The sequence below is a fragment of the Mercenaria mercenaria genome, chromosome 5 (assembly GCF_021730395.1).
Source record: "Mercenaria mercenaria strain notata chromosome 5, MADL_Memer_1, whole genome shotgun sequence".
NCBI lineage: Eukaryota > Metazoa > Mollusca > Bivalvia > Venerida > Veneridae > Mercenaria > Mercenaria mercenaria.
The window spans coordinates 92,132,142-92,155,178 of NC_069365.1; the positions used below are offsets into that span (position 1 = coordinate 92,132,142).

Consider the following 23,037-nt stretch of genomic DNA (forward strand, 5'->3'; position numbering starts at 1 on the left):
AACAAACATGCATATTTATAGATTTATTTTTGCATAAATATCCCTGTACCAAGTAATTCACAAGTAATGAGAATATTCTAAAATACTGATAGGTGCTAGTCTTCTTCAGTAAAAAAATGAATATTCTACAAGAGCTCAACAGCAAGACTGTTGAAAATTAAAAGACAAAAATATATCATAACATTGAGATGTAGATACATACTTGCTCCATATTTCTGAACCAGAAACGTTCACAACACTGATGTTGATTTCTGACACTACAGCTTTAACAAGCATGGACTTCCCACAACCACTGGGACCAAACAACAATACACCACTGGGTGGGGGCAGCCCTAGAAGATAGAAAAGGGATAGACACTAAATAGGAAAATGAAACAAGAGGGCCATGATGGCCCTATATCACTCACCAGAGTACCATTGCTTTAACCAAAAAGAAAAAAAAATCTTACAAGGTATAGATATGTCAAAATACACCTAAAAATTGGAGGTACCATCCATGTTGTACCACAGAAAAGTGGTCTTGGTTTTTCCCTACCGCCAATAATAAACAAGAGGACCATGATGGTCCTGAATCGCTCACCTCTTCCCACATGACCCAGTTTTGAGTATGAAGTCGTTTTTTCTATTATTTGACATAGTGACCTAGTTTTTGAGCTCATGTGACCCAGTTTTGAACTTGACCTAGATATTATCAAGATAAAAATTCTGACCAATTTTCAAGAAGATCCATTGAAAAATATGGTCTCTAGAGAGGTCACAAGGTTTTTCTATTATTTGACCTATTGACCTAGTTTTCGAAGGTACGTGACCCTGTTTTGAATTTTACCTAGATATCATCAAGGTGAACATTCTCACTAATTTTCATGAAGATCTCATGAAAAATATGGCCTCTAGAGAGGTCACAAGGTTTTTCTATTTTTATACCTACTGGCCTAGTTTTTGACCGCACGTGACCCAGTTTCGAAACTGACCTAGATATCATCAAGGTGAACATTCAGATCAATTTTCATGAAGATCCATTGAAAAATATGGCCTCTAGAGAGGTCAAAAGATTTTTCTAATTTTAGCCCTACTGACCTAGTTTTTGACCGCAGTTGACCCAGTTTCAAACTTGACCTATATATCATCAAGATGAACATTCAGACCAACTTTCATACAGATCCCATGAAAAGTATGGCCTCTAGAGAGGTCACAAGGTTTTTTTTATTATTTGACCTACTGACCTAGTTTTTTAAGGCATGTGACCAAGTTTCAAACTCGACCTAGATATCATCAAGGTGAACATTCTGACCAATTTTTATGGAGATCCATTCACAAGTATGGCCTCTAGAGAGGTCACAAGGTTTTTCTATTTTAGACCTACTGACCTAGTTTTTGACCACACAATGACCTGTTTCGAACTTGACCTGGGATATCATCAAGATGAACATTCAGACCAACTTTCATACAGATCCCATGAAAAATATGGCCTTTTAGAGAGGTCACAAGGTTTTTCTATTATTTGACCTACTGACCTAGTTTTTGATGGCACATGACCCACTTTCGAAACTGACCTAGATATCATCAAGATGAACATTCAGAGCAACTTTTATACAGATCCCATGAAAAATATGGCCTCTAGAGAGGTCACAAGGTTTTTCTATTATTTGACATACTGACCTAGTTTTTGAGGGCACGTGACCCACTTTCGAACTTGATTTAGATATCATCAAGGTGAACATTCTGACCAACTTTCATGAAGATCTCATGAAATATATGGCCTATAGAGAGGTCACAAGGTTTTTCTATTTTTAGACCTACTGACCTAGTTTTTGACCGCACATGACCCAGTTTCGAACTAGACCTAGATATCATCAAGATGAACATTCAGACCAACTTTCATACAGATCCCATGAAAAATGTGGCCTTTAGAAAGGTCACAAGGTTTTTCTATTATTTGACCTACTGACCTAGTTTTTAATGGCACGTGACCCAGTTTCGAACTTGACCTAGATATCATCAAGATGAACGTTCTGACCAATTTTCATGAAGATCTTTTGAAATATATGGCCTCTAGAGAGGTCACAAGGTTTTTCTATTTTTAGACCTACTGACCTAGTTTTTGATGGCACGTGACCCAGTTTCGAACTTGGCCTAGATATCATCAAGGTGAACATTCTGACCAATTTTCATGAAGATCTTGTGAAATATATGGCCTCTAGAGAGGTCACAAGGTTTTTCTATTTTTAGACCTACTGACCTAGTTTTTGAAGGCACGTGACCCAGTTTCGAACTTGACCTAGATATCATCAAGATGAACATTCTGACCAACTTTCATAAAGATCCCATGAAAAATGTGACCTCTAGAGTGGTCACAAGCAAAAGTTTACGGACGCACGGACGGACGACGGACACCGCGCGATCACAAAAGCTCACCTTGTCACTTTGTGACAGGTGAGCTAAAAAGTTACTAAATAAGCTATTTATAGTAACATAAAAGGGAAGTAATTAAAAAAAATATTGTAAGTCAACAAAAGAAGGATCTGCCAAATAAAAACAAGATCACTGCAATGCAAGGCAAATGCAGAGCAATATACACACAAAACAAAGTCAAGTGACCTTTGACCCCCAAGTGTGACCTTGACCTTGAAGTGAGCCATCCGAAACATGCGATCTGCACCTTGTTTCGATGAGGTGAACATTTGTGTCAGGTTTCTTTGAAATCCTTCAAGGGGTTCAAGAATTACAGAGCGGAAGGGAAATTACAAAGCGTTACAGACAGACAGCCGGACACCGAGGCGATAACATAATATGTCCCTGCGGGCATATAAAAAGGAATCGAGATCTTATGGTGATACAAGTTTCAGGGGCCATAACTCTGGAACCCATTATGGGATCTGGTCGGTTCAAGAAAGGAACCAAGATCTTAGGGTGACACAAGTTTTATGCAAGTTTGGTTAAAATCAAATCATAAATGAAGCTGCTATTGTGCAGACAAGGTCAAAATAGCCAATTCTGGCCCTTTCAGGGGCCATAACTCTGGAACCCATTATGGGATCTGGCCAGTTCAAGGAAGGAACCAAGATCTTATAGTGACACAAGTTTTGTGCAAGTTTGATTAAATTCAAATCATAAATGAAGCTGCTATTGTGCAGACAAGGTCAAAATAGCTAATTCCGGCCCTATCAGGGGCAATAACTCTGGAACCCATTATGGGATCTGGCCGGTTTAAAAAAGGAAACAAGATCTTATGGTGACACAAGTTTTGTGCAAGTTTGGTTAAAATCAAATCATAAATGAAGCTGCTATTGTGCAGACAAGGTCAAAATAGCTAATTTTTACCCCTTCAGGGTCCATAACTCTGGAACCCATAATGGAATCTGGCCAGTTACAGAAAGGAACCAAGATCTTATGGTGATACAAGTTGTGTGCAAGTTTGGTAAAAATCAAATCATAAATAAAGCTGCTATTGTGCAGACAAGGTCAAAATAGCTAATTTTGGCCCTTTCAGGGGCCATAACTCTGGAACCCATAATGGGATCTGGCCAGTTTAAGAAAGGAACCGAGATTTTATGGTGATACAAGTTGTGTGCAAGTTTGGTTAAAATAAAATCATAAATGAAACCACTATCGTGCAGACATGAAATTGTTGACGGACGGATGCACGGACTAAAGACGGATGACGGACGAAGGGTGATCACAAAAGCTCACCTTGTCACTATGTGACAGGTGAGCTAAAAATGGTAGTCGCATAATGGCAGATTCAAATAGTCGCCAGTTTTTTTCCTCTGTAGAGCTATTTTCCTTGTTTTCTTTGCCATCTTTTTACTGAAATCACATGACAGATCTATGCTTGAAATGTAGGTAGCATTCTCATAATGAAACTAGAAATGTGTCCATGGGACACAGATGCCCCCACTATATGACAAAGGACACAAATTTTTTCCTAGGTCAGGGGCCATAAACTCCTACAATACTGAATGAATCCGGACACGAAACCCCAGGTGCACAACTGCACATGCTGACCAACATTCCTGTAAACTTTGGCGACTCTAGGTCAAATAATTTTGGAGCTACATGTACGCGCGACACAACATTGAAATGACCAATTTTTAACTAAGTCAGGGGCCATAACTCCTACACGACTGAATGCATCCAGACGCAAAACCCGAGGTGCACAACTGCACATGCTGACCAACATTCCTGTAAACTCTGGTGACTAGGTCAAATACTTTTGGAGCTACATGCGACACAACATTAAAATGACCAATTTTTTACTAAGTCAGGGGCCATAACTCATACATGACTGAATGAATCCGTACGCGAAACCCCAGGTGCAAAACTACGCATGCTGACCAACATTCCTGTAAAGTTTTGTGACTCTATGTCAAATACTTTTGGAGCTAGGCGCGACACAACACTAAAATTACCAATTTTTACAAAGTCAGGGCCCATAACTCATACACTACTGAATAAATCCGGACGCGAAACCCCAGGTGCACAACTACATATGCTGACCAACATTCCTGTAAAGTTTTGTGACTCTACGTCAAATACTTTTGGAGCTAGGCACGACACAACACTAAAATGACCAATTTTTACAAAGTCAGGGCCCATAACTCATACATGACTGAATGAATCCGGACGCAAAACCCCAGGTGCACAACTACACATGCTGACCAACATTCCTGTAAAGTTTTGTGACTCTACGTCAAATACTTTTTGAGCTAGGCACCACACAACATTCTCGGAAGGACGGACGGACGGAAGGACGGACAAGAGCAAATCTATATGCACCCCCCAAAGTGGGGGCATAATAATAACGTGACAGAATTTGTCCTGGAAATTTAGAACATACACCACCACTATAATTTGGGGTCCCATTTTTAGCAGATTTTGCAGTTTGTGCATTTGAAAATATTTTTCTCGCAACAAACATGACCCCCACTTTTCTTTTGACTTTTAACCAGCACTGACAATATTCTTCAAGAAAATTAAGTTACAGACATTTAAAATAGGTCCTCCAAACCTGATGTATGTGTGCTGCAGCCATTGGAAATATGTCAATTTTATATAGAACAAGCAAATTCGATGAATTGGTATCCCCCGCTGAAAGGGTTTGTGGTGAGGAATGGCAAAAAAATATGTCCGGCAAAAAGTTAAGGATGTTAATAAGATGCAAATAATTTCGTTAGTCAAAATCAATTTAACAGAAAACAAATGTTTAATTAAAGAGTACATAATAAATGTATGATACTTTGATCCTGACTAAAGAATTTATTTTGAATGGGATATGCTTACTGTAATAAGCTTAGCTTTTAAAATTAAATGCAGTTATTGAAATGTGCGCTTGAAGTTTAATTGGAACGAAATATTGTCTTTGAGTGTTTGGCACCAGATGTTGCTGTTTAACATGTACATTTGAACTTAAAAGAACAGATGTCCTTAAGAGAACACAATCAAGTAAGATATCTTGAACATGGCTGAGAGCAAGGTTTGTGCAGTCACAACTTAAGATGTTGAAGGTTTGAACATTTAAAACAAAAAAAAAAGGAATGGAAATATATATATGTATATATATATATAAATCACCAAGCCCGTAAATCTGGGCAGATTCTTTTCAATTCCAGTACCGTTAGTCTGCCCACTTTTACGGGTACATCTGCCCACTTCTACGGTCCTTTACGGATTGAATCTAATGATCAAACGTATATCTGCCCACTTCTACGGTATAGTAAAGTTATATATATATATATATATCAGCCAAAACCAAAAATTCGACCCACTTACAATTAGAAAAATCTTAAAAATGTGAATGTTAAATAACAGTTCTTAACTTGTTTTATTCAAAAGTCCAACATCTCCTGGTTGTCTCTGAAAAATTGCTACCACAACATTGATAGCGTTTAAACAATATCGAATGTTGATACATATGTGCATTTACTCATGTTACGGAGGGTAGAATTTAGTGACTATCTATATTTTCGGACATTAAGAAATTAAACAATAACGCAGTTTACTTAGTCAAAAAAAACCTTTAATGAAACATAATTGATAAACACGTCCGACACACAATCCAATCAATATGACATTTTCTACCACCAATATGAGAGAGAATAAAGGTATATGACTGACAATTTTAAGCTGTATTTTTAAAACAAAAATTTGAATATTTACACTTGTTATAATTATTAAATTGAGCATCGTATAGAAGAAAATTGGCAACCCTCTGTCAATTTAGAATGTCCTTAACACCACACAATAAGTTACGGATGTGCTACGTATATTACAGTGCTGGAATGGTGATTTTAAAAACATACAACTCCGTTACGGAAGTGATAAAATTTACAACCAAATGAAAACATAAGCCTAAAGAATATATTGTTGTTGTTTTTTTCTAACATGGGAACATGATTTTGGAACTTTATCAAATGTTTTAAAGAATTGATTAAAACACAACACAATAAGTTGACATATTACAGTTCTGGCACTGCTTAAGTATTAGAAACCTGTCACCTAACATAAATTCAAAAACAATACATTTCATTAAAGAGACAACCATTGAAACTGTACATTTTCAAACAATTACCTGCATAAGACTAAACAGCAACTAAACTAAACTACCATGTGTGGCATTTAGACAAAATCTGTATATACAGCAAATATTGCAGCATCTAGTAACGGAAGTGATAATGCATTATGGAAATTGTGTTACATGTATAGTTAAGCCTATAATCAAACTGCTTTGTGTAATAGATTAACAACCATAATATAAAATGTCAGGGCTCTTTAGAAACAGTTCAAATGATAAAGCCCTCTCATGGTGCAGGCTTTCTATCCATCTATGATCTCCGTCAAAGAACATCGAACATTTCTTGATGTTCTTGTCTTTTCTAAATAATCATCTATTTTGTATACGTCTGATTTCTTTTATTCTTTTTACATCTTGGACGAATGGGACTTTGCATTTGTTACTATATTTCCAAGATTCAGTAAGAAAATTAATCTGAACTTTATCATGAGCCATGTCTTAAATTACGCAGCCATCCAGATGTCTCTCCTCGCACACAAATTTCTGTGATTTGTCAGCAACAGTTGAATTTGCATTTTTCGGTTACTTTTCTGATATTAGTGTGTTCATAAACGTTTCCTTACTAACATTTTCTGTTTTTTATTCTGTCACATCGATGCTTCGGACGTTCAACATACAACAGTTTCTATTGGATAATAAAGTCTGTAAAGATTCTTTGAAAGCAAAGAATGCAGTCTACTAAAATAATAGCAGACTCGGTTTGATTAAGTCCGTTCAAATCATTGCAAGTCATATGTGCCACTATATTTTCTTTGCACATGGAAGAAAAATAGTCAAGTTTGTCAAAAAAAAGGAAATTCAGAAAAATCTAATTACAATAAAAACAAGTCTAAGAATACCTTATTTCTACTACATAAATAATAAAATTTCTATGTAACCTCCGTAACATAATATCTTCTCGGTAACAGAATAAAACATGTGGTCGCCAAAGGCACATTTATTTTTTAAAAATGTTAGTAAGATTTTAAATATTACATAATAACGAGAACATTACTGAAACTAGATCTTATTGGTGCAGTGACTAAACAAGGACAAGTTCAATGCAGTCAGACAAACTATCTCACCTCCATAACGGTATTGTGGGAAAAATCAAGCTCTATATCACTTTTCTACTGATAAAATAGTCAGAAAAAATATGTATCTCTTGAATCTGAGTCAGTTTTGATATATCTCTTTGGCCAAACTTTCATGTATGAAATTTGAATGTCGCAATGGCATTTACGAACACGTTATCGCCTCCGTAACGGATATGTTTAAAGAGGCATATTTATTTCAGCGCTATATTTTATGTATAGTTTTACGTTCAAACCAAATTGGAAAAGCAGAGAAAACATATTCAAACACCTTAAAACATAATCTCATATACATCATGTAATAGAATGCTTTTTTTGTATATAACTATGAACTTACCTCATTTACTTGAAATACTGTTCCACCAATAATTTAAAATTACACTTAAAAGTCTTTGCAGATCAGCCTCTGCTTCCTTTGAGTGACGCATGAAAGAAACTTTATTGTGCTTTCCGCATTTCAGTAGGCAGTTACAACAGCTAAGATGTTATGTTACGGAAGTGATACGTTACGGAAGAGATAAAATTATTTCAGTATTTGATAACTGTTCGATACCTCGATGGCATATACTAAAAACAAGCCTTCTTACTGATGCATTCAAGGTAAACGATACAGACACAGAGGGAAAACACCATTGTTATCACGTACATTTGAAGAAGTCCCCGTTACGGAGGAGAGGTTTTTAAATTGCGACAAAATAAAAATGAACTGGAAACGATAATATCAGAAATATTTACTTATCAGATAGTAATAAGGGAGTTATTTTAATAAAGATATATCATTTGACGACAGTTTGTGTCAATTTTGTCACATCTATACCTTTTTCAAAATACTTTGTTAATATATTAGTTTTTGTTATGGTAGGTGAGAACTGTTTTAGGCGACAGTAATAGTTATGACCGGGATGAATGCATTTTGTGCTTATGCTATTGAAAATGTCTTTCCGCAATTACAATGAACCCTCTATCATAATACTGCATGTAGTTTTGGTGCACAGATGTACTCCAGTGCTATCAACAGAGTTATTATTTGGGTCAGTATAATTGGCGACATGGCTGAAATGAGCAGAAAGCTTTTATTTCAGTCCTACTACACACAGAAAGTAGAAAAAAATCGACTAAAAGTATTAAAAAAACAAAGAATATGTCCTTGCTAATTTAAAAGTAAAAACCTCTTTCCAATGTAATTTAGTCACAATGTGTTTGTAATAGATGAACAAGAATGAAGGCTACAAGGAATTTGCTAAAGTGGGTCAAATTTTTGGTTTTGACTGATATGTATATATTTATTTTTTAAGGGGGTGGGGGTGCGGGGGAACGGGTGAGGAAACAAAATTTCACATGTTGATTATAAATACTGATGGAAAATTAAAAATGAAAAAAAAAAAAAATGGGTGAAGTGGGGGGAGGGGTGGGGGGCAGAGGATGCATGATCAGTGGTGGGTGAATGGTACAACTTACAACATGTTGATAAATATTCATGGAAGGTTTGAAAAAAATCTAAAATATGGAATGACAAAAAATTATTTTTTCGGGGGGGGGGGGGGGGGGGGGGTGTAACCAAGGTAAGTGGGTTACCAGGTGTGGGTGCGCAACTTCACATGTTTATAATTAATGTTCATAGAAAAGAATGAAAAACATTAATGAAATTCTGCCAAATGGTAAGTTTGTACAAATATGTGGATTTTTAGACAATTAAAGGGCAATAACTCTGAAGTTACAAAAGAAATCCCTACGAAATTGTGTGTGCACAACCACATTATAGTGCTCAAAATTCTGTTAAGTTTCATAGTTCAAGGTCGAATATATCAAAAGTTATGTTGCAGAAATTGCCACATCTATAGATCTATAGTACCCTATATAGTTAACACTAGAAACTTCTAAGGGCCATAACTCTGGTGTTACTAGGGCAATCTGACTGAAACTTGATGGGCCCCATAACCTCATAGTGGTGAACATGTAACTATATGAAGTTTGTTTGAAAAAAATCTAAAATAAGGAATGCTTTTTTTTGGGGGGGGGGGGGGGGGGGGGGGGGGGGGGTGATTTTGTGGGGTTTACAATAAATGTTCATGGAAAAGAATGAAAGAAATTTAATGAAATTCTACCAAATGATAAGTTTGTTATGTACAAATATGTGGATTTTTATAAAATTAAAGGACAATAACTCTTAATTTACAAACAAATGCGAACGAAATTGTGTGTACTGTTGTGCAGCTGAAAATCGGTATAATTCTTTTGTAGAAAAATAATCTGAATAAAAAAGTATACGATGAAGATTCAATACAGAAATTTAATAACTTTTGTAAAAGACCAGATCAACGAAAAAAAAAGTGTAAAATATCTAATTATGTATAAGTTGCAATTCTTTCAATTCTTTGTTTTTATGACACTTGTCAAAACTTTATTGTTGTCTCAACTTTGACACATTTATGCACTTTAATCTTTAATAGTCCAGAATGTGCTAAAAGGTTTCTAAATGTATTTATGATAAGGTCATTGTGACGTCTGGATAATTTAAATGTTAAGACTTCCTAACTGATACATGTGTTGATTGCTGTCAAAACTTGTTAATATTTTAAATACTTGTAATTTTATTACCATGTACGCTTTCTTGAATTTGATTGGTTTATACTGTTAATTACAGTCACAATAAGGGTCATTTTAATTGGTCAGTTATTATATGGTGAGAAAAATATATTTTCAAGACAGCAGATTTTTGAGGAGAATAGATTTGGATTTCCAAGTAGAAACATCGTGGTTTTCCACTAGAACACTAGAATTGTTAATACTTAAACCTTTTTTTTAATTGTTATATAATACGGATAACCGTGTGAAAATTGTTATTTGTTGACTGTGTGGTTCTCCACCGAAGAAAAATAAAGAAGATAATCTGGAACTGTGTTTTATCATTTGGACATAATAAGTAATGCCATAGTGCCGCAGAATTAAAAACATTCAATAATATTTATCGGCATTACAGTACACAACCACATTATGGTGATCTAAATTCTGTTTAAGTTTCATAGTTCTAGGTCAAATATATCAAAAGTTCTGATGCAGAAATTGCCATATTTATAGTACCCTATATAGTTAACAGTAGAAACTTCTAAGGGCTATAACTCTAGTGTTACTAGGGCAATCTGACTGAAACTTGATGGGCCGCAAGAACTCATAGTGGTGAACATGTATATGAAGTTTTATATAAATATTCCCAATCATTTCCTAGATATGGCTCCGGACGGATGGATGGACAACGCCAAACCTATATCCCTCCCACTTTTGTCGGGGGATAACAAAGAAGAACAGGTATTTAGTGTGTTGTAACCAAAATAATATCTTTGAAAATTATCAATACGTTACTATATATTTTTGAGACAACAAATTTAAGTAAATTAAAATATAGCTCTTGCTCAAGATTGTTAAACTCATTTCTCTTAACTTAAGATTTTATGATGAAAAATTAGTATATAACAAGAGCTGTCACACTAATAGTGACAAATGCCCCCGCAGCGCCTTGACCTTTGACCTGGTTACCTTGACCTTTGACGTGGTGACCACAAAGTCAATAGGGGTCGTGTACTCAATAAGTACTATTGGCATGTGAAGTTTGAAGGTCCTGGGTGCAGTGGTTCACGAGTAAAGTGCCTTCATGCAAAAAGTTAACATTGGCCCCTGTGACCTTGACCTTTGACCTGGTGACCCCAAAGTTAGTAGGGGTCGTGTACTCAATAAGTACTATCAGCATGCGAAGTTTGAAGGTCCTGGGTGCAGTGGTTTGCGAGTAAAGTGCCTTCATGCAAAAAGTTAACGTTGGCCCATATGACCTTGACCTTTGACCTGGTGACCCAAAAGTCAGTAGGGGTCGTGTACTCAATGAGTACTATCAGCCATGAAGTTTGAAGGTCCTGGGTGCAGTGGTTCGCGAGTAAAGTGCCTTCATGCAAAAAGTTAACGTTGGCCCCTGTGACCTTGACCTATGATCCTGGTGACCCCAAAGTCAGTAGGGGTCGTGTACTCAATGAGTACTATCAGCATGTGAAGTTTGAAGGTCCTGGGTGCAGTGGTTCGCGAGTAAAGTGCCTTCATGCAAAAAGTTAACGTTGTGACTAACGAACGAACGAACGGACAGTTGAAAACTAATATGCCTCCCTTCGGGGGCATAAAAACTTAAGCAACATTTCATATGAAATCAGTTCCTCAAAATTTTAGAAATGTTTCCTGTAAAACAAGTACCGGTAGCTAGAAATTTTAGCAATATCCTCAGACTGATTATAACTTTGTCAATAGCTTGCTTATTTAAAATACACTTTATTAAAGCAACAAATTGTTGATGTTTTTGTTAGTACTGTCTAATTCCATGGATATATTGCAGGTATTAGTATTACAAGAGGGCTATGATGGCCCTACATCGCTCACCTGAGTTTAGTTGCTTGCTTTAGGGAAGTGGCCACGCCAATGCTTTTTTTACAAATCTTAATAATTTAAACAATCTTAGTAGATGAACTTATTTTAAAATCGGACCAGCAGTTTAAAGATGTTGCTAGAGGATTTTTCTATTTTTAACTCTGGTGGCCCCTATGTGCATCCAAGCAGAACTGTTTGAACAAATTTGAAAGAGGACCACCAAAGGAACAGCCAGGCCAAGTTTTATCAACTTCCACCCAATGGTTCAGAGGAGATGCTGTTTGAAGAAAAGTGTGGACGGACGGTGAGAGGTCACAGTAACTCACTCTGAGCACTTTGTACTCAGGTGAGCTAATAACTATGAAATTTACCAAAAGATTTAAACAGTTCCGGCTGCTCTATTGGTGTATGCACCATTTCTTTCAACATTTCAATCTGTTTGCTCATTCCTCCAATATCACTGTACCCAATCCTTTGCTTTTTCACTTCCACCGACCCATCTTTTGCAGCATTACTGACATCTGGTATGACAATTTTAGTTTTTGAAGTCACTTTATAAAAATTTTGTGAAATACATTGATCAACTATCTTTTCAACTTTTGGTGTGCAGAAATTATCTCGTGCACTAAATGACCTTTCACTGACTGGTGTTTTTGGACTGGATATAATGTCAGCAGAACTATTTTTATCTCTGACAGGTGTCGTCAATTTCTCTAATGATATGTCTGTTTCAGAACACTGTTTTAAACTCCCTTCACTGTTTTCAGACACACTTAGATATTTTTTACTAAAACAAGGCGTTGATGTAATATCTTCACTACTGCGAGAATCACACTGTTCACAGCTTGAGTCATCTAGAAGACTTTTTGAGTGAGTTTGGCTTGAATCACATATACTCAGATCTGCTATACTGTCCAACAAACTGTCAGATTTATCTACTACCTTGGGACTGGAAACCTGAAAATTCTGTGTGGGTAGTGACAGCCCTAATATTTTTGTCACCAGGAACTCAAACTTTTGTCCATAGTACATGATATTTGTTTTACATCCTTCACATATGTATTTGTTTTCTGCAAAAGAACAACATATATCATCAGAAATTTCTGACATGTGGCGCATTTAAAGCATTTTACAAATTTGGCGCCAATATCTAATTAGCATCAAGCAAGTAATCCATGGCTCATTGATTATTATACACTAACTGAAAATGGCCAAGGTTGTGGACAAATCAAAGTAACTGTTACATCTGAAGAATACCGAATCGCCTAATGAGACAATGTAATTACACGGAAATTAATTACCGAGTGTCATCATTGGTCCATTACCTTAAGCAGTCACACAGCACTGAACTCAAAGTCAGGATGTCAGCCGCGGATGTGCAGGCTGATAATGATCTGCGCTGGTCGCAAAGGCAGAAACAATCGTGTCCAGTATGTTAAGGGTCAAACTGGTAGTTTCCAGCAATAGTGGCCTAGACTTTATACTTTGAAGGTTAATATGACACCCTGTCACCAGAAATAAATTGTTACATCCGTACCAGGTGGAAACATTCAGTTAAATTAGAAACCTTCACACTATAATGAAAAGAGATAAGATACCATTAGATCTTGACATATAATGCAGGAAATTGTCATCTTTGAAAAATGGGCTGCATTCACTGAAATAAAGAAAGTTTCTAGTAAAACTTTGAATTTATGAAAGATTTTTTAAATAGTGTGAAAAAATGTATTCAACTGTCTTGTGCACTAGCTTACGTCATTTTCAATCCACTTAATAATATCAAATAATCAAGGCCTTCAGGTGGTTTGTTGCCTGATATATCACGATGCAAAGTTCAGATACTCAGAAATCAAATCATAAGGGTGCATGCCAAAGTGATTAAATATCCAACCATCTGAACCATGAGCAATGGTAAAATAGTTGACATTACAGAATTTAAAGCATTATTAAAATGTAAAATGACATGTACTTTCACTACTTTGTATAATCAAGCTAAGAATTTGTCAGACTTTTTGCTTAAAAAATAATCCGAAATATTAGTCACTTTGCTGCTTACCCAGAAGTCAAATAAACTTCAACAGCATGTTGCAAGGGATCTATAAATGGCTCTACTGTTAAAAGCTGTCCTTGTTGAACACCTTGCACATTATCAGAGACAGCTACTGATGCAAGACCAACTCTACCGCAGGGCCAGCAAGTTCTGATACTTGTCTTGTTCACAACACATAACCCTCCAATATGAAATCCACACAACTGCATAGCAGAAGGGTTCATCAGTACAAGATCTTTCTTCATTTTATTTGGCACAGCAATTTTATCACCTAAAAGAAAAAAACATAACCAAAATTAATAAAATATGTCCATCTATCACTGGATCATGCCAGGCAGTACTAAAATGCATGTCGAAAATATTCAGGCTGTTTTTTTCTCTCATCATTTTGGGAATATCACCAACACAGGTCGAATTGGGAAAATATCTGAAAATCATAAAATATGGGGAAATTTAAACTTGATATTTATAAATAATTTTATATTTGGATAATATATTTAGAATTTTAGTAACTTTTCAACTAAATGTTGTTTACTTTATAATATCTAAATATGAATGAAATCTTACAAAGTAGCAAAAGTGTTAAAAATCTAAAACTTCACAATTTACTTGGTAATTGGGAATTAACTATTTTTTGTTGACTGTTGGAAGTGGCCTTTAAACCTACAATCACCACGCTTGTCCCCCATTACTTTCCAGAGCTGACCAGTTCTTCAGAATGACCATCTATAACATAGAATACTGTTGAATCCTGGCTAGGCTCATATGGAAGGATCATGGATCCTTTTAAGCCTACATCCTATCGTCTTCTTCTGGGTACATTACTGCTGTTTTCTTCACAAAAAAAGGATTATAATTCTGGGGCATTATCTGGTGATATTCTGGCAAATTTTGTACATGTTACCTCATGTGAGATAACAAACAGTTGATAAATATACTAGATGTATAAGATGCTCTAAAATTTATCAATTTGGTTTTTGAAACTGGTGAGTGTCTTTGCAGATACTATTTCATCTGGTAAATTATTCCAATGCGAAATGATAAGTTGGGAAAAAATATGGTGCCTAAAAGTTGTTTCACTTCTTGGTTTAACAGTGTGGGGAATCACGTGACCCAAAATGGTACGGAACACGGAAATCAACATGGCGGATTTTTGACTTTTTTACCAATTTTCAAAGGTAATTAAAAACTACAGCATCTATTTTACTCTTATTATAGCGCAGTCTATGCGCATTTTAATGCTCTTTCCAGCGATGTATGAGTCTTGTCTACGTTTCTTCTAGTATCTGAGTTACCTTTGAGGTTTTGACCGAACCGATGGAAATTTTCTGTAAAAACGCAATGGTACGATACACGTACTTACTCTTTGCACACAAATATCTATGTAATTTGCAGCTTTTCGTACTTGTTTCAATCTGTAACTGTTAGATCTTTATCATATAGTAACCATGCACAGTGTTTCTTTATGATTTTCGTGAATTCTTGCAAAAAAATCGACAAACTATTGAAATGGTACGCGACACTTGCTATGATACGCAACACGTACTATGTCGGCAGTCTGATACGCAACACGTGCATGTGTCACCAACGGCGATTAAACTTCAAATTTGCGTCATAATTAATTTATTGAACTATTTCAAAGGTGGTTTTCAGTTTTTAAGATCGTTCAGAAGCACTGCAATCTTTATTTATGTTTACAAAGGTCAGCACGCTAAGATTTTCATGTTTCAAAATTACATAAAATATCTATTTATCTTATTTCATAAATGCGCAGTTGTTTAGTTTTCTAATCTTGTGTACTTTTCATCTACAGACATGGCCAAACCTAAGAAGAAACGGAGTCTGAAACTTGGGAAAAAGAAATGGATAAAGAAGCAAAACAAGAATATCAATAGCAAAGTAACTTCCAACTGCCGCAATGCGCCAGGAAATCACCAGCGAGAAAACAAACAAAAAGACTGCTTAAGCCATCTAAATCCCCTCTACAACTGATATCCAGCAAACTGAAGAATAAAGTCATTTAGGTCACCTGTCGCTTCCAAAAAAAACAAACATACAATAACTCTCGATTAAAGTTAAAGTCTTAAAGATCACTTTTTGGACCTGTAGAGGAAAACAGTGATATATGTAAAGACGATGTAGTGGAGCAGCTTAGTGTGAAAATCTAAGGAAATACTTCACTTGATGATACAAGTATGAAATTTACACTAAATGTTCATCATATGACCCAGATTCAAAAATGATCGAGGGCCATTTAAAAATCATCCATTTTCAAGATGGCCTCCAAATTTCAAAATGGCTGCCAGAATTGAGGCATTTTTCATATAATCAGGATCTGTAAGTTTCTAAAATATCATATTTGTATGGCTGTAACATGTTTTTTTCCTATCAATTTGTTCCCATAAGCAGATACTTTTATTTTTAATGTTGCCTTTTCCAAATATCGACCCATTTAAGAAGGCTGCCATCTTTAAAATGGCCGCCAGACTTTTAGATAACGTTCTTATCACGGCCAAGTATGAGTCTCCTACTTTCAGTGCTATAACCATCGACTATTGATTAGATCCTGGTCCCAGATAAACCTGAAAGCATATTATTATGATACTGGCCTGAAATAAGCTAATATGGTTTATATGGACGTCTCTTCTTTTCAATCTGTTCTCTGTTCTACCCTTCATTTCTTGCTTTGTTTCACTGAGAAACAGTATCAAAATCATGACAATACTGAACCATTGCTAATCAGCTGAAACAAAATCTTTAATTAAATGATATGTGTAATGATTCTATAGAATGAACTACAAGCACTACAAGGGCACACTGATATAGTTCATAATGTCATGTTACTCAGCATGGGGTCCAGTGACAACTTCAATACGTATATGTAACAAAAAAAAAAACAAAACAAGTCGTATCCCATACAGCAAAATGTTAAAATATATATTGAAGGCGGAAAAAGGATAGTTCCTTGGCCTTCAAATTAAAATAGTACATACTTTGTATTAACAGAGACCAAATTTGAATATATCATTGTAAGTTTAAGTGTTTAAGTGTCTGTGCTTTGTTTATGTCCTATTTCAAACTCTTGATAATGTTAAAAAGAGTTGAATAGAAGACCTCCTAAACTATGGAATAGCTTTCTTAGATGCGTTGAAAACAAAACTAAACTATTGAGTTTTCGTGAGGATAAAACAAGACGTATCACTAATGGTGATAAATACCCCCAGATATCAGCTTATTGTCAGAGTAACAGGGTTATTGAAAATATGATACATTGCTTTGTATATTGTACAGGGAGAAAGTGTACAAAGATGCACAAAAATGGTGGGCAAAACTGTATAAGATCTCAATACTTCACTGTTGTACCTTAAAAAGAAGAAAGTAGGTCAAGATCAAGGTCACTGAAAATCAGTTTTGAAATGTTTGTTCAAAACTGTACAAGTGGTTCGAATTTTATGGCAATATCTTAACAAAAAAAGAAGAAATCAAGTCAGAAGGTCAAGGTCATGGACAAAGGACCATGTAATCTGCTTTTTTAATCTTGTCTTTTGGCATTTTCTGTGATATGAAGGCTCCATAACCACAAATCAAATCAAACCTACAACATTTTCGTTTATGTCGTGTTTGGAGACCTGTGGGTTTCCACTTCTTTATTTTATTAGATCACCAAGGGTCATCAACTAGTAATACTTAACAAATAAAGTATGTAAAAAATGAATGTAACTCTGTTCGTATTTGAGACAAATAAAGGGCAACAACTTAGTCAAAACTCATTCTAATGGAACGTGTTTTGCACATGCATAACACTACACTTGGTACCAATGATAATAGTAATAACAAGGTGGATAAAAGTCTGGCATACAATGACTGATAAGTAGCGCGGACATTTTTCCCATATACATATATAGAAAAAAATAATAAAGGGCTATAATTATGTGAAAAATATTTCAAATGGAACATGCTTTGCACATGTACAACTTGACTTCGTACGAATAATAATTACAAGGTTTGATAAAAGTCTTGCATATGATGACCGAGAAATAGCGCGGACAAAAGTTTTCCATGTACATATAAAGAAAGAAAAATAAAGGGCCATAACTAAGTGAAAAAAATCAACATGCGCAACTTGGCTTTGTTCTGATAATAATTACAAGGTTTGATTGAAAACTGGCAAATAATTGCTGAGAAATAGCGCAGACAAATTCCGTATACGGACGGACGGATTGGAATCCAGAATAGCACCTAGATATCTCGGGGTGTAATGATAACTGTGCAAACCAATAAAATGATCATAGCAACAAAAGCTGCCGATATTGTTTGCAATTTATATATATACAGAAATGGGCTTGCTCCATGTAATCACGAAGAAGCCGATAATCGTATATTTGTTAATGCAAAGCATGCCTCATTGACAGGAAACCGAACAATTACAATTATTAGTTATTTCTTGCTCTGGCAGTGTACTGATGTGGCTTGCTTACTTGGTCCTCACGCAGAGGCATTGCCATTGTTTCTTGCTTTTACCCGTTGCGAAACTATTTTTGCATTTGTCGACAAGGGCAAGAAATCTGCATGGCAGTAATGGAAGCTATAGTTCAAAGTATTTCATAGTCTCAGTGTTGTCAAATACATAATAATTGAGTAGGAAGTGGATACTAGTACATTAAAAAAAAATTAGTTATACTGTATGCTCGATCAGGCAAGACGTGCAAGATGGATGCAGCTCGACTTGATTTGTTTGCCCGGAAACAAAGAGCGTATAATGCGATTCCACCAACAAAAGGTGCTCTGAAACAATTCATCAAGCGAGCAATTTTTCAGGCAGGCCATGTCTGAGGTAAAACAGCTGTTACCATGCAGCAACTGCCGCCTCCGTCAAACTGGGAATGGCTGAAGCAGAACAATGTGTGGATTCCTTATCGGATGGAATTGTCGGTTAAATCTGAATGCTTCCAGGTCCTTCAAAGGTGTGACTGCAAAAGGACTTCCTGTGCTGGAAATTGCAAGTGCCACCACTTAGGTCTGTTATGCACGGCAATTTGATGTTGCAACTGTTAAGAAAATGACTAAATGCAGTATATGCATATTTTTTTTTTGTTTCGGCTAGAACACGATTTCCGATGTGTATAATTTTATGGGTATAGTAAATCAATAGAAATAGTTTCTTAAGGTTTGACTTATAAGAAAATGTTGCTATTGACTGTGCGAGTGCTCACGCTGTCCTATTTCTTTATCCCCTCGTGGTTTATAAGACGCATTTTCTAACGATGTTAATTTATTGCACTGAATGTAATCTGAGTGTAATGTATATAAAACTTATATTGGTTGGTGTACTCCAGATTTTACCATTGTTAAAAAACAAAACTGCAAGTTATAAAAACTTAAGCATTGAGATTCTTAGCCATACAAAATTGATTACAAATTAAAGGAATATGAATACTACAGATTGGTATTCTGTTCTAAACTGAAACGAAATTGTATAAATAAAACCAAGGAGCTACGTTCAATAAACGCTTGATACCCACAGTGGCATCCTTATCGGTAGATTTTGCACCTAAGTCCAAAACGAGGTCAAGGTCAAACTGAGTCAGGTGATGTTTGAAGATGAGGAATGGTCACAGTTTACATCTGTATTTGTATCAATTCATTCTTGTAAGGGGTATTGATGCTAGACGAAACTGTCCCATTTGGTTAACCAAGAGATGACCCATATAAAGCAAACTAAGTCCAAACTGAGGTCAAGGTCAAGGTCAAACTGAGGTCAGGTAATGTTTGAAGATGGAGAATGCTCACAGGTTACATCTGTATTAGTATCAAATCATTCTAGTAAGGGTATTGATGCAAGACGAAACGGTCCCATTTGGTTAACCTCATGTGGACGAACGGACGGACGTACGAACGGACGGACATGACAATCACTATATGTCTTCGGCATCTGTAGATGCTGGGGGCATAAAAATGCTATCGTTTTAATGTATTACATGCTTGCTTCAAATAAAGTACTGAAAAGTAAATACAAAATAGCGGCCATTTTGTTTTCGCGGCGGCCATCTTGAAAACGACATTATTTTAAGTGGCCCTTGATCTAATGTTAAAGCGCATGCCATGAAGTTACTGTCCTGTAAATTTGATGCTTGTATCATCAACTGAAGTATTTATGCGATATCCTGCTCCACTAATGTAGAGCACTTCTTAAACACCGGATTGCAAGTGTGAAGAGCTGCATAATACAGACAATGTGACTGTTGAAGCAATTAATGAAAATTTATTGTCAGAAGTTTTCTCGGTATTATAAGAGGAAGATGGACTTGATGAAATAATGATAAAATTTCTAAAATTGGCTAAAGATAAAAAGTCCCAGTGAACAGTATAGCATTTTTTTTGTGGATGGAGGTTGTTTGTTGGTTTGGGTGCACTTATACAACACAAATTAAATACTCAAACAAAACTAAGATGTTTGGATACTTGGCTGGAGAATGTTTGGAGGACGGTTTATTCCTTTTATGAGCTGATACAAAAATAGGGAAGAGAGCGTATTGGGAATGTCAGATCCAGGGCTGGCATCACCCTAAACATCTTTGATAAACTTTGCCGTACCAGATTTGCTAGTGTTCATAACATTTAGTAACAAATAACATCATCTAAATTTGAACTAATTATTGAACTCTAAATAAATGTTACTTTATACCTTTCTGACGCATTTTTAGTCGATAGTTTCGATAGTTTTTTCATGGAAACATTTAACAGAAAACGTTTTTTTTTGCAGTATCATTGAAAAAAAGTACTAGACTACATTTTGTATATGGGGTCTGGTAAACCTACCCCACTTGGCCAGGCCCACATTATCTGTTACCCCTTGTACAGCATCTTTTAACGTTATGGTACATCCCGAGACATAAAACAGTCATACAAAATAAATAGTCTTGATCGGATCACGTTTTAAAAATTTCACCCACCACACCATGTTTGCGAACTGGGTGAGCTTTCATATTATGTACGATTGTTTTATGTCTCGGGATGTACAATACTGTATATGGGCGTAGCTAATATGGGGGTCTGGCAAAGGGGGTATGTTTTTCAGACCCCATGTGTCTGTGTGATATTTTTGGAGCGAATAAATCGTCTTGGTATATCTGTAACTGTTTCATAATACTCTACTCGCGATTTTATGGATTTTGTGTTACTATTTTAATAGTTGGCATTTTTATGTTTTTAATGTGACTGTATCACCATTTTGACGTTTTTTCTAGTTTCAGTTTTGTATATCCGTATGTATATATATATATCTGTATATACTTGCAATTTGCTCAAGTATTATTTATGTGTGATTTAAACACGAGTTCAAGTTAAATAAGTATGTTATATTTACGTACAAAAGATGACCAATTAATAAATAATTATAATAATTTAAACTGACTTTGTTTTTGGTGGCTAATTTGTCCATTAATTGAAACAGTATTCCAGATACTTACGAGCGGAAAGAGGCTTTGGAAGAACCAACACAAGATCCAAACTACCTAGTTTTCTCACATAAAAGGCTGGTATTAGTGGGGCTATAACATAAACCCTCTATCTTTTCAATTTCACAGTGATTAGAAACTTGAATCATGAACAGTTTGGTTACTTCTTTATTGCAATTAAAAACATAATTTAACAAAATTTTGTCATAAAAACATGTACAAAAAAAGAACATATTATTTTTTTCAACTGACAAAAAGCTATCAAAGCTCATTTTCATTATCTATACAGAATCTATACAGCAAGCTTCCAACAATAAATTAAAACAAAATCAAAGAAGAACACTGTCATTAGAAATTTATTTTTCTCAATGTCATTGAGTCTTTCTATTCCCATTCAGTATGTTAATTTATATCACATAATGTCCTTTTGCATAAAATTTAGCCCGATGATTTTAATCACACTGTTTTCACATTGTTTACTGAATATATCAAAATTTCCCTACCATTTACTATTAAAAACATCGGTTCTTTCTTCACTCAGTATCTATTTCACTTCCCGTATTTGTATTAAATTCCTCGTCTCAATTAGTGTATATTTATATCGTATTCCTTTTTCTTTTCTCCAATTGCATTTATATCATCTTCCTTTTATTTTCGGTACTGATATCGAACTATTTTTTTTCTCGTTCATATGCACTTCTCAGTCCAGTCCCATCCTCTTCATTGGTAGCATTTTAGATTCATTCGTCCTAGCCTTCTCCCACCTTATACACAGAGCTCCTTTCTGAACTGCGTTCCTTGATGTACTAACAGTTCCCTGTTTTCTTTTCACAGGAAGTCTATTTCTGCTTGCAGTATCGAACATGTGATTTCTTCACACAGTAATTCAATGTTTAAGAAGTGTTCTACATCATCTCTGGTATCACTGTTTTCCTCTACATGTCCAAAAAGTGATCTTGAAGACCTTTATCGGGAGTTATTGCAAATTGTTTGTTTGAAAATGACATTCTTGTTTTGCTTCTTGATTTATCCAATTCTTTTTCCCAAGTGTCAGACCCGGTTTCTTCTTAGGTTTGGCCATGTCTGTAAAAGAAAAGTATACAAGATTAGAAAACTACGCCATTCTGAAATAAAATGAATATTTTATGAAATTTTGAAACATGAAAGTCTTAGCGTGCTGACCTCTTTGAAAATAAATAATGATTGCAGTGCTTCCGAACGATCTTAAAAACTGAAAACCACGTTTGAAATACTTAATAAATTAATTATGACGCAAAACTGAAGTTAAATCGCCGTTGGTGACACATGCACGTGTTGCGTATCAGACTGCCAACAGTTAGTACGTGTTGCGTATCATATCAAGTGTCGCGTACCATTTCAATAGCTTGTCGATTTTTCGCAAGAATTCGCGAAATATCATAAACAAACACTGTGCATAGTTACTCTATGATAAAGATCTAACAGTAACAGATTGAAACAAGT

At 35.5% G+C, this 23,037-nt stretch overlaps 1 protein-coding gene across 2 annotated transcripts in view; it reads right to left on the reverse strand.

Annotated features, from left to right (window-relative positions):
- The window catches only part of LOC123557932 (ribosome biogenesis protein SPATA5-like), a 49,879-nt gene that overhangs the window by 23,623 nt on the left and 3,219 nt on the right, over nucleotides 1-23,037 (reverse strand). Inside the window, exons 1-5 of one of the 2 annotated variants that reach the window (XM_045349739.2) lie at nucleotides 14,708-15,119; nucleotides 14,105-14,369; nucleotides 13,647-13,705; nucleotides 12,420-13,118; nucleotides 203-332 (exon numbers count right to left, since the gene is read on the reverse strand). In XM_045349739.2, coding sequence (XP_045205674.2) covers nucleotides 203-332; nucleotides 12,420-13,118; nucleotides 13,647-13,705; nucleotides 14,105-14,343 — 1,127 coding nt within the window. In that variant the 5' untranslated portion in view covers nucleotides 14,344-14,369; nucleotides 14,708-15,119. Of the gene's footprint in view, nucleotides 1-202; nucleotides 333-12,419; nucleotides 13,119-13,646; nucleotides 13,706-14,104; nucleotides 14,370-14,707; nucleotides 15,120-23,037 lie in introns of those variants that run through there. The other variant, XM_045349738.2, reaches the window with a different exon arrangement.